Here is an 18943-nt window from a genome sequence, read left to right on the forward strand (position 1 = left end):
TCATTTTACATTACATAAAGACACAAACATCTGATTACATCAATGAAACAGGTTGTGGCCAACCATGACCTTAGGAGAAACCTAACACATTTCTAACATAGTCCACTTCTTTAGAAAATGTTTGCCATTCTCAGCTAGGCTACATTTCAATAAAGAGAGCATAAAGTGACCCAATGCACAAAAAAAGCAGGATCACCAGTTTCTCCAGGGATATTTACCTGGGGTGTGATCTTCTATAGGTATTGGGCTCTAAACCACTCTCCTATCCCAGGTGCAGTTATTTAGGTTGTGCCCCTGCCTGTTGGCAAACATAGATGATGATTTATTAAAGGCAAATAGAATGCAGTTGCTTCAGAGCCTAGCAAATGAGAGGAAGCTGTACTTTATAAAGAATACCCAATCACATGCAAGGAAAAAACAGCATTTTTGTGTGCAAATGATCAAATGATGGAAGTCAGCAGAGCTTCACCTCGTTTATTAAGCTCTGGAGCAACTGCAAAGTGCACAGTCTATTTGCCTTTAGTAAATCAACCCCATCATGTTTCTGAGACCCTGTTGTGCTAAAATCTCTCTAATGGTACAGGTTAATGTAGTTATAGAACATCTAATGCTGCATTCACATGTCCACATAGCAACAACTAGGGTCTGCCGCCAGCTAGAATCAGTAGATTCTTACAGGTGGTTCTGAACACTGCCTGCACACTCAGTACTCTATACAAGTCAATGGTTGCTGCTGTTCTAATGTAGCTACCCATCTGAACAGTCACGTGTGAATAGAGCTTCTAACTAACCTTGGATGCAACCAGGGCTGCTGTTACAAACTATTGGGCAACATACAGCCAACCTGACAGGGCCCGCTCAAAAAAAAAACCAAAAACACAGCTTACTATGCTTCAGTTTTGAATGAACCCAATGAGTGATTGGTATCGATCACCAGGGCTGCTGTTAGAAATCATGGAGCCTCATACAGCCAACCTGAAGGGGGCCCCTCAAAAAAAAACACAGTTTACTATGCTTCAATTATGAATTAACACAATTAATGATTGGTACCAATCACCAGGGCTGCTGTTGGAAACCATGGGGCCTCATACAGCCAACCTGACAGGGCCCCCTAAAAAAACCACAGTTTACGATGCTTCAGTTATGAATGAACACAGTGAGTGATTGGTACTGATCACTCATTGTGTTCATTCAGGAAAGGAAGGGCTGGTAAATGTGATATATTTACCGGACCCTTCCCGGAGCCTCTATCCTGAAGGATCCTACTGTGTGCTTGCAGCTGCTGGTGAGGAGAGGAGGGAGGCCGGCAGCACTGCATTGGTGGGGGCACGGGAGCAGAGGGAAACATATGGTGCACATGGAGGGTGATGGGTGCAGCGTGGGGGATTACTGGAACCGATCCCCTGTATGGCTCATTCTGTAGCAGCTGAAAGCCAGCAGGAGGGAGAGGAGAAGAAACCAGCTTTGAGCAGCTGCAGAGAGGGCCATAGAGGGGATTGGTTCCAGGTCTTCCACACCCCCCCCCCCCCCCCGCTGTGCCGATCACTCATCTTGCCAATATCCAATGGCCTGCTGTCCTGCACCCCATACAGGATTTGGCACATGCTCAGCATTCTGGCTACATTCATACTTGGTAGCTCTGAAAACAGAGGCAGAATCAGGTACTTCTGCCTGTATTTTCAGAAACGCTGCAAAACGTACAAAGTGCTTGTGTTGCGATTTTGGTGCATTTGTCATGCGTCAAAATGCGTGTTGCCAAATATGCCTGGCTCCGTGCCAAAAAATGGCACCTTAGCTCTTCTTTGGCACGTATGTCCTGCACATATGTCAAGTGAATGAGCTGCTCTGTGCACCATGAGTGGAAATGCGTATGAAAACACAAAAAACACGTACAAGGAGGTGCATTTTTGCTTTACCTAGTGTGGCTGGGGACTCAATAAAAGTACCCAATGACAGAAATAAATTAAATCTTCAGTCTTTTTTTCAAGCTCACGAAAAACTAGCTCAGTGATCAATGGCCAAGTCACATTTTAACCTCTGTTTGTGGCTGTTATGTATAAAAGTCTTTCAACACAGACATCAAAAGTGTATTAACTGCTTTCCTGCTGCCATATAGCAGATAATATATATATATATATACATGTTATTTTGCATCTCCAGATGGGGGGGGTGCACGAGCCGTGCACGCGCCATATCTGCGCCACTATTCGCGGCCTCGGCTGTCAATCACCGGGTCCCGGCTGGTGATTACTCGCCAGCAATTGTCAGTTAAAGTAACGCAGCGCCGTAAAAACTGGCCTGGTCAGGAAGGGGAGTAAATCCTCTGGAGGGCAAGTGGTTAAAACCTAAGATTAAAAAATTTTTTGCAGTGTATAAGTTCTTAGACGTGGTGGCTGATTGAAAGCTCTGCCACCTCCATTCATAGATCGTGTTCTATTCATAGAAGCTGTAGTCTGGCTTCTATGAACTGAGCAGCTGGGAGCAAAGGGTGGGCATAGTCAAGCACTCTGGATGAGGCCCTGTGACAACTCTTTAGCTGCATTAATCTCTTTCACACTGGAAGATTGCAATTGTGGGGTAGGGGGAGCAGGACTGAGCAAGATTACTACAAACAGATGAGGAATCAGCACAAGGGACACATCCTACTGACTGTAAATTATGTCCCTTGTGCTGATTTTTCTGGGTTTAATTTTGGCTGCCCATAGGCTTTAACAGACTAAACGGGAGCAAATAAAAGAAGTTAATTGTTTGGAATACCGTACACTTTTAACATGCACAGAACATGCAGACATAGTGATATAAATACAGAGATGGTTGCTACTCCGCCAAACACACCTCAAAAAGACCTTTGTTTGAAAGAAGAATGATTGTAAATGTTGGAGGGGCTTGTAAAAAGGTCTGAAAGTAGAGTACTATCAGTTGCCCTCCGCCCTATAGCAGAAGTACTGCTACAGGGCAGCAAGGCTGTGTAAAATCACCTATATATACCTGATTTGCATTTCTGAGTAGGGTGTGTGCACTATTGGTGGCTAGAGATGTCAATCACTGGGTCCCAGCTGGTGATTCCCGGTCGGCACTCGGCGATCTTTGGGGAAAGCTGACAGGGGAGAGACTTGTATGTAAACAACACAGGTCTCTCTCCTGTCATGATGGACATGCTGTTTCGTATCTCTCTGCACAGCAGAGAAATACAAAACAGCATGTCTCCCTAGTAAAACACAGCACACATCATACAGTAAGACAGCACACAGTTAACCCTTTGATTGCCCCAGATGTTAACCCCTTCCTGCCTCATGTCATTAGTACAGTGTCACTGCTTTTTATTAGCACTGATCACTGTATTGGTGCCACCGGGGATGTCAGTTAATCAGCTCCCACCCAGTGTCAAAATGCCCACCACAGTTCCGCTATAAGTCGCTGATTGCCACCATTACTAATAAAAAATCCCAGTATATGTATTGCCATCTGTAGATGCTATAACTTTCATGTGAACCAATTAATTTACACAAATTGGGATTTGTTTTTAGCAAAGACAAGTAGCAGAATACATTTTGGTCTAAATTTATAAAGAAATTAGATTTTTTTAATTTTTTTATTGGATATATTTTATAGCAAAAAGTCTAAAAGATAGATTTTTTTTTTTAAATTGTCGACCTTTTTTTGTTTATAGCGTAAAAAAATTAAAACCGAAGAGGTGATCAAATACCACTGAAATAAAGCTATTTGTGGGGAAAAAACTTTCATTTATGTACAGCATTGCATGACCGCGCAATTGTCAGTTAAAATAACGCAGCGGCTTATTGCAAAAAAATGGCCTGTCAGGAAGTAGGGTAAATCCTCTGGAGGGCAAGTGGTTAAAGTGGCGTTCCACTCACTCTGTAAAAAAATAAAAGTCAGCAGCTACAAAAACTGCCACTCACCTGTCCCACAATCCTGCGTTGCCCCCGCCACAGTCCGTTTCACCGACCGTCCTGTATTCCAGGCGCCGGCATCTTCAGTGTGGACATCTGGCTGTGGCAGCTTACGACTTCACAGCCGGGTGCCCACTGCGCATGCACGAGCAGCGCTGCGCTTCTTGAATGGCCCCGTTGTCTTCTGGGACCTGTCATGTGTCCCACAAGACTTCGGGGAGGGAGTGTAGGAGGACAACTTCCGTTTACGATCTCCTAGGCGATCGCAGTGGAAGTGGAAGCAGGTACCCGTTCCCTCCCGCTCCCCAAAGGTGCCAATCCTTAACGGGGAGTGGGTGACCAATCTTTAAAGCGGAACTTGCCCTCTTGGGTGGAACTCTGCTTTTAAGTCAATTTCTGTTAAATAAGTCTGAAGTACGGTTCTACTTTTGGGCTTAACACAAAACGCAGAGTTCCCTGTGCGTTTCCTGCACTGCTTTCAAAACGCACTGGGTAAGTGATCTGCCCCGGGTGTCAATTTATTCCTAATGACCCCCCAAAGGCAGATCAAATGCAATGCCTTTGCCTGCACCCGCTTGCATGGTACCATAATACCATGCGATTTGGTGCCGTGTGTTGTGCATGTGCTACTTTTTGTGCGATCCGGTGTGGACGAAAATTGTACCGCACTTAGCAGCATAGGAATATGTTTAGATGTGAAACGGCCCTCAGATCCCATTGCTGGAAAATATCCTGTCAGACGTGTCTATTCCTCAATAACAGTGGGGTGTCTGTCCTCATCTCACCTCATATAAATAATAACTTTGAAAAACCATAAAACAGAAAAGTCCTACTGGGATCGCACACATCCTGACTCATCTAGAGTTTAAGTCATTATGGTTTTTTGGGCGGTACTGAAGCCTTTGTTTGTTTCCAACGAAACACGCTGCTGTTTATTACAAATGACTTTCCTGTAATCTTCATTTTACTGCTGAAAATGCTGCTAAACCAATTTGATCATTACGAGCACACAAACAGGTTTTATTAGAAGGCTTGTTGTTGTGGAGTGAAAAACAAGGTATTTCAAATGGAGCATGTGCAAGGCCTGACACGACGGAAGAGGGCACTGCGAGCTTTCATGGAGCTGCAGTTTTATCTACTGAAGGCATGCGACCAAGAGTGACAGCACTTCACAAATGGATGCTTTCTGTGAAATCTGCCTGCTGCTCCCGATACAACAATCTCCCAGGTTAAATAGCTCTTATCCATATCGGTTTTCATGCAAAATGAAAAAATACCTTTTTTTTAATTGATAAAGCACACAATCTCACACTCAGCCCCCATTCACATATCAGCGTTTTGACACATGATCTGGAAAGTGCAAGGGCACTCAAGATAAAGAATCCCATTAATCTCAATGGATCCAGTCACACCGGAGAGATTTATTGCTCGTCCCCTTTCACATGAAAATACATTAGCTTCTTTGGAGCAGACTTGACCATTTTGGGCCCCATAAACTTTAATGGGGGCACCTGAAAAATGTGTGTTTCTGCTTGTTTTTCAGGAGTTCCTATTTAACCACTTGCCCTTCAGAGGATTTATCCCCCTTCCTAACCAGGCCATATTTTTTATACCGCACTGCGTTATTTTAACTGACAACTGCATGGTCATGCAATGCTGTACATAAGTGAAATTTATGTTCCCTTTCTTTCCACAAATAGAGCTTTCTTTTGGTGGTATTTGATCACGTCTGCGTTTTTTATTTTTTGCGCTATAAACAAAAAAAGACTGACAATTTTGAAAAATAACCACAATATTTTTTTTAACACATATCCAATAAAAAAAAAATAAAAAAATCAAATTTCTTCATAAATTTGGGCCGAAATGTATTCTGCTTAAATGTCTTTGCTAAAAAAAATCCCAATATGTGTAAATTAATTGTTTTACGTGAAAGTGATAGCGTCTACAAATGGCGGCATATATATTGGATTTTTTTTTTATACCAGTAATGGTGGTGATCAGCAACTTATAGCGGGACTGCGGCGGCCATTCTGACACTGGGGGGAGAACTGACTAACTGCCACTGACATCCCCAGTGACACTAATACAGTGATCAGTGCTAATAAAAAGCACTGACACTGTAATAATGACACTATGCAGGAAGGGGTTAACATCTGGGGTGATCAAAGGGTTAACTGTGTGCTGTGTGTGTTCTCTGTGTGTGCTTTACTGTGTAAGCACACTGCTTTGTATTGCTCTGCTATAGGAGCTGACAGGGGAGAGATCTGTATTGTTTACATACAGACCTCTTTTCTGTCACAGCTGGGTGCTGGTGGGGAATCTCCGGCTGGGACCTGGTAATCGAGCACTGAAGCTGCCAATGGCAGCTTGGGTAAGGTGTCACGCACATGTGCCCCCTACCCGGAAATATAAAATCATGTTTATATACGTGATTTAGCGCAGCCCTGCCGCCCTGTAGCAGTAGTTCTGCTATAGGGCGGTCGGTAAGCAGTTAAAAGCCCATGGGGTCAAAAATGTGTGATTCTGTACAATCTCACAAAAAACATGAAAAATGCACAAAAACCCCTCTTAATCACCTGGCTATGTTTACACTGTGGGTTTAATTTACTAAAACTGGAGAGTGCAAAATCTGGTGCAGCTCTGCATAAAAACCAATCAGCTTCCAGGTTTTATTGTCAAAGCTTAACTGAACAAGTTGATGCTAGAAGCTGATTGGTTACAATGCACAGCTGTATCATATTTTGTACTCTCCAGCTTTAGTAAATCAACCCCTAAGTGTGAATGGGGGCTAAGACCCCCCCCCCCCATCCTACAGTAGCCAGTCCATGAATGCTCCAATCACAAACATCTCAAAATTAAGTAACTAATTGATAATACTCTGAGCATTTCAGGAATAGAACATTCTGTAGATTGTTGGAGGGTCTGCTACACTACAACTATTACAGCAAGCATGATAATTAGTCCCCATTCACATCTGTGGTGCAATAACGTGTTATGTTGTGCAGTGATTTCAGGCAGCCCATTCATCAGTATGGGCCTCTAACATACCGACACTGAACAAACCTGCATCTTCTCTATTTGCCCAGTGTAGCACACCACAGTACATAGTAGCATATTACCAAGTGTTGCAGTTCACTGTAAGACAGATGCATTGTATCAGTGCAATTGGGTGCCATTCAAAACTAATGGCACCAATATGGACTAACGCGTGCATGGCACAGTACCATGTATTATGGTAACATGAATATTGCCACAATACACAGCTGTGAAGCCAGTCAAAAAGTAAACCTCTACTCCATTAAAAAAAAATAGAACTCTTATGATCATTTAAAAATACAATAGCGGCCCAGAAAGGACCTCAATGATTTTCTTGAAGAATATTGTATATTATGTAATTCTTTCATCTCAGCTCCTCCCCATTGTCTCAAAACAGCACTTTTGTATTTGTGCAAAAACATTTTTATGACTACATTTATATTTGAGCTATTGTTCCCAAACTGTAATTAAAGTATTACTAAACCAACAACAGTAAAATCAGTCTGTATATGCAGTAAATCATGCTTGTTATACTCACCGTGGAACCTAAGGGGTTAATCCTCTGCATTGTGTAAAAAGGCTGTTTCATCCTTTCTTCTCTGCCCCTGCTCTTGTTGAAATGACCACCTGATATAGACTGAACCCGTGGTCACATACACATGCTCAGTTTTGGTGTGTATTACTAGAGAGGTTTTTTTTTTTTTTCTTGGGAGGGTGCATGTGATCAGCACAGGGCCAATCAGCACTGTCCAGACAGAGGGTCAGGGGTTCCACGTTCTCCTAGAGCAGAAAGAAAACTCCTGCTACAAGCTTTAACTGGTGCTCAGCTGGATACTGATAGAAGCCACAAGACTGCTCTAACTGCTGATGAGAAAAGATATTTAGCGGTTTATATTTACTAAAATAATTGCACTTCCATGTTGTCTGTACTGTGGGAGATCAGATATAGTGAATGTAGGGTCCTGGGTTTAGTAACACTTTAATTAGCTCAGTGGATTGCTTTAAAAAAAGGCCTGGATTCTTTCTTGGATACACAGAATATAACTGGATACTAACATTTATAGGTAAAGTTGATCCAGGGAATATCTAATTGCCTCTGGGTGGATCAGGAAGGCATTTTTTCCCCTGCAAGAGCAAATTGTATCATGCTTTGCTGGGTTTTTTTTGCCTTCCTCTGGATCAACTGTGGATGTAGGATTATAACTTTTTCTTTTAATGGTTGAACTGGATGGACTTTTGTCTTTTTTCAGCCAGACTAACTATGTAACACAATGCATGGACATGGCCATATCACACTGACAGTGGGAATGACTTGAAAGGGCATGCTCATTCGATTGTCAACCTACTTGCTATACAGGTATACAATGCACACATATGCCGCAGTACTTATATATACAAAATAAACCTTAAAATGTATCTAAACCCAATCACGATAATCTCATATATCCTTTAACAAATTAATGTAATTCAGAATGTTTTCATTCTTTTTTTCATGGAAACAATTATACTGACACAAAGCCAACATTTTTTAAAAATGTGGATACAGTAAAGAATGATTATTATTGTAGCTTTGACCTTGAAGTAATTTTTTATTTTTTCAGGTTCACAAACCTTCCCTCCCATATACTGTATACAGTATGTTATTGTATTAATATACAGGTTTTGGTTAGCCTTCAGGGCAGGGATCTCCAAACTTTCTAAACAAAGGGTCAGTTTACTGTCCTTTGCTGGGTTTTTTTTGCCTTTCTCTGGATCAACTATGGCTGTAGGATTATAACTTTTTCTTTTAATGGTTGAACTGGATGAACTTTTGTCTCTTTTCAGCCAGACTATGTAACACAATGCATGGACATGACCATATCGCACTGACAGTGGGAATGACAGCAAGACTAACTATGTAACCTCTGGGACTATAAACTTTTCTAAAATGTGTACAAATATGTTGTCTTCTGGCAGGCTGGAAAGGGACTTTGCTAGGAGTTTCAATGGCCACAGTAAACGCCATGGTATCCGAGTACCAGAGTGATGTGAAGGATATATTGGTTGTCCTGGGACCATCAGTGGGACCATGCTGCTTTACCCTAACTCAGGAAGAAGCCAAAGCTTTTCATGACATAGATCCACAATGTGTCCGACAGATTGAGTCCTCAAGACCAAATGTTGATATCAGAAGAGCTACTCGGTAAGCCAGATTTATTTTCTGCAGTTTACTTTAATGCTCTCCATAATAGAATACTGAATGTTTACTTTTATACCATGTGCATGATCATCTGTTTTCATTTTTGCAATTGTGTAGATTGTTTGCCTTTATAATTTCTACATTATCTCTTTTACAGTAGTTCCTAAAGTCACAGAATGTTTAAGGTGAACGCAAATTTGTGTTCTAGTAATGTGTACTTTTTACTGCACACAAGGCACTATGGAGTTCATTTACTAAAGCTGCAGAGTGCAAAATGCGGTGCAGCTCTGCATAGAATGGCCATATGGCCATGTCCATGCATTGTGTCACATCATTTCTCTCCAAAGGTTTCCCAGGTCTTTCAAAAATCCTTGTAAAACCCTGACCATAGCATTGACTTTATAGTTTCAGGGGTAGATTTATTAAATCGGTGCACACATGATTTTGTGTAGCTGTGCATTGTATCCAATCAGCTACCACGTTTTATTGTTGAAGCTTAATCAAACAGGCTGAAGTTAGAAGCTGATTGGCTGCCATGCACATCTGCATGGTATATGTAAATGTGGATATACTGCCGCTCAGAGCTGTACACATGCTGGGATGTTTTGCTGGGTGCGGCAAAAATTAAGCAGCTCATTGCATTCTGTGGGCATTACCACCACCAAACATGTCCCATATAAGTGTATGGGGCCATGCCACAACTGCTAGCAACTGCATGTAATGCGTTTTGCGGACGTGAGCGGTATGGCATTTACAGGGTTAAAACGGGTGATGAGAAGATTACACCTCCTCAGTGTCTGTCAAATGCTTCTGTTCCAATGCATGCAACCCAATGCGCTAAAATGTATTCCTGTTACCCATAATAAAGACAGTGTATGTTTCCATCTCAGCGTGTTTTATCACATATCTGATTTATTTCTGCATTTTAGTGCTTTGAGAGTCCCATAGAAGTCATATACAGCAGATAACATGCAGTTTAATGCACTGGTAACAGGTATTAGCAATCCTTGTTTAATGGCTGTTAACCCTATCCACTCCAAATTCGAAATTCAAAAACGCATTGAAAACATGCATCAATGCACATATCAAAGTGAACAAAAACTGATGCATGGCATCGGCCTAACGCCAAAAATAAAACACGTGTAGATTTAAATGAGCCTTGTAAATTTCCAAAATGTCCTGAACTTTGAGGTTTCACCATGCGCAACAGAATTGCTCTCCAACCGCGGCATAGAAATGAAAGCCTTTTTCCACTTGTCCCAGATATTTGAAAGACTTGATCTAGAAAATGTATTTACTTTGCTTGATTGGCCAGCCAGGCATGGCTCTGACTGAATCCCCCTCTGCACAGACTGGGATGAGTAATGGTAATGTAACAATTTGTGCTGCTCAAATGTTAAAGAGACAGATGATTTACTGAAACTGGTGCACTCTGGAAGCCAATCAGCTTCTAACTTCAACTTGTTCAATTAAGCTTTGATAATAAAACCTGGAATCTGATTGGTTTCTACACAGAGCTGCACCAGATTTTGCACTCTTCAGGTTTAGTTAACAGCTTCTGTGCCGCCCTATAGCAGAAATACTGCTACAGGGTGGCTCGGCTGTGCAAAATCACGTATATATATGTGATTTTGCAGTTTCAGGTAGTGGGCGTGCACGTGGCCCTACCCGTGCCGCCATTCGCGGCCTCAGCTGTTAATCAACGGGTCCCGGCCGGTGTTTCCCCGTCAGCGATCACCGAATATCATTGACAGGGGAGAGATCTATGTATAAACAACACAGATTTCTCCTCTGTCAGCTCCTGTATACTGCATTTACAGAGTAAAGCACACACACAGTAAAACAGCACACAGTTAACCCTTTGATCACACCAGATGTTAACCCCTTCCTGCCCACTGCCATTAGTACAGTGTCAGTGCTTTTTATTAGCACTGATCACTGTACAGTTGCAAGAAAAAGTATGTGAACCCCTTGGGATTACGTGGAGTTTTGCATGAATTGGGCATAAAATGTGCTCTGAACGTCATCTAAGTCACAACAATAGAAGAACACAGTCTGCTGAACATAATACTACACAAACCTTAGATGTTGCCATGGTTTAATTGCACATAACATGTAAACATTCACAGTGCAGAGAGGAAAAAGTATGTGAGGCCCTAGCTTAATGACTTCTCCCAGAGCTAATTGGAGCCAGGAGTGAGCCAACCTTGACTAAAAATAGTGTGATGATATTGGATGTGTTGCTGACAGCTGTCCTGCCCTTAAAAAACACACACCTGTTTTGGGTTTACTGGTTTCAAGAAGCACTGTCTGATGTGAACCATGCCTCACAGAAAAGAGCTCTCAGAAGACCTACGATCAAGAATTGTTGACTTGCAAGAAGCTGGAAAGGGTTACAAAAGTATCTCCAAAAGCCTTGATGTTCATGTGTCCACGGTAAGACAGACTGTCTACAAATGGAGAAAGTTTAGCACTGTTGCTACTCTCCCTAGGCGTGGTCGTCCTGTAAAAATGACTGCAAGAGCACAGTGCAGAATGCTGCATGAGGTAAAGAAGAATCCCAGAGTGTCAGCTAAAGACCTACAGAAATCTCTGGCACATGCTAACATTTTTGTTGACACATCTACAATAAGGAAAACACTAAACAAGAATGGAGTACATGGGAGGACACCACGGAGGAAGCCATTGCTGTCCAAAAAGAATATTGCAGCACGTTTGAAGTTTGCAAAAGAGCACCTGGATGTTCCACAGCACTACTGGCAAAATATACTGTGGACAGATGAAACCAAGATTGAGTTGTTTGGGAAGAACACACAACACTATGTGTGAAGAAAAAAAGACACAGCACACCAACATCAAAACCTTATCCCCACTGTAAAACACGGTGGAGGGAGCATCATGGTTTGGGGCTGCTTTGCTGCCTCAGGGCCTGGACGAATTGTTGTCATTGATGGGAAAATGAATTCCAGAGTTTATCAAGACATTTTGCAGGAAAACGTACGACCATCTGTCCGCCAACTGAAGCTCTGCAGAGGATGGGTGATGCAACAGGACAATGACCCAAAGCATACAAGTAATTCAACAAAACAATGGCTGCAGCAGCACAGAATACGCCTTCTGGAGTGGCCCAGTCAGAGTCCTGACCGCAACCCGATTGAAATGCTGTGGCATGACCTTAAGAGAGCGATTCACACCAGACATCCCAAGAATATTGCTACACTGAAACAGTTTTGTGAAGAGGAGTGGTCCAAAATTACTCCAGATCGTTGTGCAGGTCTGATCTGCAACTACAGGAAACGTTTGGTTGAGGTTATTGCTGCCAAAGGAGGGTCAACCAGTTATTAAGTCCAAAGGTTCACATACTTTTTCCTCCCTGCACTGTGAATGTTTACATGTTATGTGCAATTAAACCATGGCAACATCTAATGTTTGTGTAGTATTATGTTCAGCAGACTGTGTTCTTCTATTGTTGTGACTTAGATGACGTTCAGAGCACATTTTATGCCCAATTCATGCAAAACTCCACGTAATCCCAAGGGGTTCACATACTTTTTCTTGCAACTGTATTGGTGTCACAGAGGATGTCAGTGACACCAAGTCAGTTTTCCCCCCAGTGTCAGAATGCCTGCCACAGTCACGCTATAAGTCGCTGATAGATACCATTACTAGTAAAAAAACATTTTTTTAAAATTCCAGTATATATACCACCATTTGTAAACGCTATAACTTTCCCACAAACCAATTAATTTACACATATTGTGATTTTTCTTTAGCACAGACATGTAGCAGAATACACTTTGGCCTAAATGTATAACGAGATTTGATTGTTTAAATTTTTTTTACTGGATATGTTTAATAGCAAAAAGTAAAAGAAATTGTTTTTTTTTCTCAAAATTGTCGGGATTTTTTTGTTTATAGCACAAAAAATAAAAACCGCAGAAGCAATCAAATATTTCTGGGAAAAAAAGGATGTAAATTTCATTTGGGTGCAGCGTTGCATAACCCCGCAATTGTCAGTTAAAGTAATGCAGCGCTGTATCGCAAAAAATGGCCTGGTCAGGAAGGGGGCAAATGGTTATTAACCCCCACTAGAGGGCAAGTGGTTAATAACCCCCACTAGAGGGCAAGTGGTTAATAACCCCCACTAGAGGGCAAGTGGTTAATAACCCCCACTGTCACCGTGCACTTGCAGAGCATAATGACAGTGTATCTACAAATGGGTGGGACAGGAGATGCATTGTAGACAGGAAGAGTATAGGAGGACATGTGAAGGATTGCCTATCAGGCTATAAGCCTAAAATGAATTTGCTGGATCTGTGAGTATGTTGATTGTGGATAACACAGTTAAACCCTTGGTGCTGGCGCCTCCCGGCCCTCTAAGGGGTTTGTGATGCCGGGAGGCGGGACTGGGTTTATGGTCATGTGACCGCCATGATTGGCTGTCATGGCAATCACATGATCAGAAAGCTCCGGACCGCAAGTAGCAATCGGGACCTTTTTGTGAGGAGCTGGTAAATGTGCTAGGTGCGTGCTTTCGACACATCTTTTGTTTGCATTGGGTACGCAAATATAAGGCCCCTCGACGCCAAGGCCCAGCCCCTGATGGGCCACATATTTGTGTGCACTCAGTGCCAAGGAGTTAAGAAAGTAAGAGGGGATTAAAAAAATTGTCACACAGGTGAAGTTCGTCTCTAACTGGTCTGGATGCCTAGGTGCCACCCTGGCATCCATGGTGCCCAAGGCCATAGCCTAGGCAGAAATCTGGCCCTTCTATTTTATAGAATCAAATGAACTAATGGCTCTTACACACAATAAGAAAAGTTTACAAAAATTTTCGTCCATTTATCTAATCATTAGTATAATGCTTTCAACAGCCGATTCCAACTTTTCTGATGAAAAAACTGGAGGGTGCAAGTTAGAAAATGTTTATAGTACGTGAACAGAATGTCTGATTTTTGTTTAACCACTTGCCCTCCAGAGGATTTACCCCTGTTCTGTCTCTCCAATCTAAGCATTGAAAGTGTGATCTCTGTAACTTACAGTTGTGATGAGATAGTGATAACTCCATTCTCAGTTGGATACCACAGTCAGTGACTCAATCCAGAAGACATCTTGTAGATCTTGTGAAGTGTATTCATGAGGCTTGCGGAAATGCATTACTGGGAAGGGGGTGGGCTATCTATACAGCATTAACTAAACCAAAGGAAAGGGAGAAGCAGAGACAAAATATAGAAAACATTTAAAGGCATATGACTGTCATGTGAAACATGACAACCCCCCTTCCTGACCAGGACATTTTTTGCGATATTGCGCTGAGTTACTTTTGCTGACAATTGCGCAGTCATGCAACGCTGCACCCAAATGAAATATATGTTCTTTTTTCTTTTTTCCCCACAAATGGAGCTTTCTTTCAGTGGCATTTGATTGCCTCTGCATTTTTTATTTTTTGCGCTATAAACAAAAAAAGACTGAACATTTTGCTATAAAACATATCCAGTAAAAAAATTTTGAAAATCAAATTTTTTCATAAATTTAGGCCAAAGTGTATTCTGTTACATGTCTTTGCTAAAAAAAAAATCCCAATGTGTGTAAATTAATTGGTTTATGTGAAAGTTATAGCATCTACAAATGGCGGTATATATACTGGAATTTTTTTCTTTTTTACTAGTAATGGCGGCGATCAGCGACTTATAGCAGGACTGTGGGACTGTGGCAGGCATTCTAACGCTGGGGGGGAACCTGACTAACTGCCACTAACATCTGGGGCAATCAAAGGCTTAATTGTGTGCTGTGTGCTGTTTTACTATGTGGCTTGTGTGTGTTTTACTCAGAAATGAAAATCACATATATATACATGATTTTGCGCAGCCCTGCTGCCCTGTAGCAGTAGTTCTGCTATAAGGTGGTTGGGAAGAAGTTAATGTATACAGTAATTGTATGGAAATAATCAAATAGACAAAAATGTGCATTATCAGAATCACAGAACAACCCTACACTTCCTTTTCTACTACACTAGTAAGTAGCTACATTTGCCTACGTTTGCCTTCATCGGACAAGAATTTTCTTACAAGTCAATACCTTTCTGACTACATCATGATATGCACTTTCATGGGAAATTGAATGATCGGTCATCCAATTTTCTCATAGTGTGTACTATGCTTTTGAACTAGATTACACTAGCGTTGCTTTCTGAAGAGCTCTGTGTTGTTTGACTGAGTTATAGTTAATTATAGGATTCCTGAAGATGATTTTCAAGACAATAAAACACGTCAATTAAAGTTTTAAGACTATTTGGATAAATAGGAATAATATATTACTAAATCATATATAAAGGCCCTCTGCAGAGCAGTATTATGTTTGAAAGGTTAGATAGGACATGCCGTAAGTGGGTCGTGCACTGCGGCTATAGAGGAATTAAACAAACTTGCATTATTTTGTTGCGTCAAATATTCATGAATAGGAGCTCCCATGAGTGTTATGTTTTATTTAGTTAGTAGTACATCCAGTACAGCCCACTGTACTTGCAATGTATTAATCTTTTAAATTCAACTACATTATGGATGTAGCACAATATATTTAATCCTGTAAATTAAATAAAGCACTGGAACACTGTAAATGTAAGACCGGAGTGTAATTCTATACACAGATCCATTTATCTAAAACTATCCACAGCAACAAAAATTCTACTCCTCCTAAAAACAGAATTATAACCCTATCTGCTATAGCACTAAAGTAGTTTATAGACATGTAATTGATTCTGGTTTTCTATAAACCATTCTTGCTCCATTATTTCCCACATGGAAGAAAAATATATTTGAAATATATTTTAAAAATATTCTTCCCAAATATATTGCCACATATTTGAAATGCTACAATTTTGGCCATATTCAATATACCGTATTTTCCGGTGTATAAGACAACTTTTTAACCCATGAAAATCTTCTGAAAAGCCGGGGGTCGTCTTATACGCCGGTATACGGCGAGCCGGTGTCAGGGCGGCACTTTTTCGGGGGTCGGCGCGGTGCCACCCCCTCTTCCAACGGAAGAGACACTAAGTACAGGGGCGGGCAGGGGGCTGCTGTTTCTTACCTGGCTCCGGTCCCGGTCCCACGACGATCCGGTCCAGGAAGCGCAGCTGCTCCTTCATTCTATTTGGCCGCTCGATGTCCGCGTGGCTGCTCGGCTCCGCCTCCTCACCGGTGATTGAGCGCCAGAACTGTAGCTCAGGAAAGGCACACAGGCGGCCAATCACCGGCGAGGAGGCGGAGCCGAGCCGCCCCCCAAAAATCGAGTGAGGGAGCGGCCGGTAAGTGTGTAGCAGCACCATGCTGGAACACTATTGGCACTATTCCCCCCCCCCCCACTGACACCAACGATGGGGCACTATTCCTCCCCCACTGACACCAACGATGAGGCACTATTCCTCCTCCCCACTGACACCAACGATGGGGCACTATTCCTCCCCCCCCACTGACACCAATGATGGGGCACTATTCCTCCCCCCACTGACACCAATGATGGGGCACTATTCCACCCCCCACTGACACCAATGATATGTATATATATATATATATATATATATATATATATAAATATTGAAAATAATATTTTTAAAATATATTTAAAATATATTTTTCTTCCATAAGGGTTCCTTAATGCTGAACTACAAGATAAGTAAAAATCCTCTCTTGCAGTGGGTCTGCACCCTGAAAGGAATAAATACTTGTTTATGTCTCGAGGACTCAGAAAATAAGTTTTACCTGTCTGACACATCTCTCCAGCATGCTCCTCTCCACTGCTAGACTGAATCCCAGCATCCTCTGATGTCATCAATACCTGAGGTCTGAGGTCCCATGGCCCTGCACTGGTTGTGAGCATGCTGATGAGCAGCCTACTGTTTTGTCCCTTCACTATTTTGTTATTACATGAGGAAGTTTGGAGGAAATGTATCTCCTTTAGGCACCCATAGTGAAGCAGTTATGTCACATAATTAAATGTTTTAGACAACATTTTTCAGTTTTTTCCCCCTGTATGGAACATGAACTGTTGAGACACTAGCTTCCCTCATCCCACTACTCCAAGTTTTTGGTTGGAAACTTTAATTTCATATTGATGATTTGGTGCACCTCCTTTCTGCCCAATGAAAAAGAGGGGATCAGTCTATATGTACTGAATAGTGGATTGTTCACTTCTTAATGGTCAGCTATACACTATATGGCAAGCATAATTCTGTGCATTAGATGAAAATCTTCCTTAATAATTTTCTTAAAAACCCAGCAGGACTCACAACAATTCAGACTATTTCTGGCTTGCTGGGGCTACAAAGAACTGGAATTGTTGAAATGTAATATATACAGTAATACAGGCACCCAAATATGATTAAAGCTAAAGTTAATTTGCTTAAATGTAATCTTCCCTGCCACCCCCCGCATATGGTAATGAAATGATTAATGTCAAACCTTCCATTTTCATTACATACATTATTTTAGACCCAATTATGTAATCACTGGGCCTCTGTGCTTCTCTAGGGGTGCTTCCTGAAAACTGCACATCACCTTACCTCAGTAACCCTCTCAAGAGTCCTCTGCCCTGATGTAAGCAGTGGGTTGGCTCTTGGGAGGAGTTAATCAAATATCAAAATGTGTTGATGGGTGCATATCATTCTGGAGAAGTGTGAATTTCTATGTAGACTATATTGCATGCAGACCACCCTAGGTAATGCCCACATGTGATTCTGAGCATTCATGCTGAGACCTGAATTCCGAAGAATAAAAGGGAGGACCAGGGGCAATAAGCTTGAGGAGAAAAGAACTAAATGTTACTGGATGTCCTCCAACAAGGAAATGAAAAGACTTTGTCTAAATTGCTACAGCTCTTAATGCACTCTGTGGGAAGCTGACAGTGTGCAGTAAAATCAGTGTAAGAATACTAGGTAGAGGAGCGAAGCCTGTAGAACTGTGCAAGATGGAAGGTAGGGCTGGAGATCAGCTTTAAATATGTTTTGAATGAAGGAACTCTAAGCATTGCTTTTTTTCATGGAAACACGTTAAACCTTCCCATAAGTGATAATGACTTCTCATTTATTCCTAGTGTTCTCCTGGAACGTGGGGGCATTCTGCCTCAGAATATTCAAGATGACACCATTGAAGACAGGAGCCAAAATGTCACCCTTTGCACCTCCTGCCATCCCGATAAATTTTACTCCCATATTCGAGACGGTGAAAATTTTGGAATACAAATCTGCTTCATAGCCATCAGAGAATAATCTACAAGGATTTATTGATCTACTCAGGGATGTGAAGAAAAGATATATATATATATATATATATATGTGTGTGTGTGTGTGTGTGTGTGTGTCTATTTAATATATTATGACTGAACCCAAATGCAAGAGATACTGTTTTTCTTAATTTTTTACTGTTTGTAAATTATGTAAGAAACCTCATCAGAATAAATTTGTTTATGTCAATGCAATTTAGCAGTGCAATTAATCTGTATGGAAAGCTCTATTATAGTATATGCTCAGACAGATAAGGAAGCACTGGGAGGTAATATTAAACAGCCATGAGCTGCTGGTAATAGTAACAACAGATGAATATATACTATGGGGGTAGATTTATCAAAACTGGAGCACTCAGAATCTGGTGCAGCTGTGCATTATAGCAAATCAATTTCTAACTTGAAATTGTTCAGCTAAGCTTTGACAATAAAATCTGGAAGCTGATTGGTTTCTATGCAGAGTTGCACCAGATTTTGTACTCTCCAGTTTTAGTAAATAGCCCTCCTACATCTATAAACAAGTGCTTTACAATGGCAA

The 18943-nt window shown here is 41.5% G+C and overlaps 1 protein-coding gene across 1 annotated transcript in view; it reads left to right on the top strand.

Annotated features, from left to right (window-relative positions):
* The window catches only part of LACC1 (laccase domain multifunctional purine nucleosidase 1), a 46051-nt gene extending 27456 nt beyond the window's left edge, over positions 1–18595 (top strand). Inside the window, exons 5-6 of the mRNA XM_089668842.1 lie at positions 8904–9129; positions 18217–18595. Of these exons, the coding sequence (XP_089524968.1) occupies positions 8904–9129; positions 18217–18391 (401 nt within the window). The 3' untranslated portion in view covers positions 18392–18595. The remainder of the gene's footprint in view (positions 1–8903; positions 9130–18216) is intronic.
* The last annotated feature ends 348 nt before the right edge of the window (positions 18596–18943 follow it).

Source organism: Staurois parvus, unplaced genomic scaffold (assembly GCF_062004578.1).
Source record: "Staurois parvus isolate SC_StPar_1 unplaced genomic scaffold, SC_StPar_1.0 ptg000064l, whole genome shotgun sequence".
NCBI classification, from domain to species: Eukaryota; Metazoa; Chordata; class Amphibia; order Anura; family Ranidae; genus Staurois; species Staurois parvus.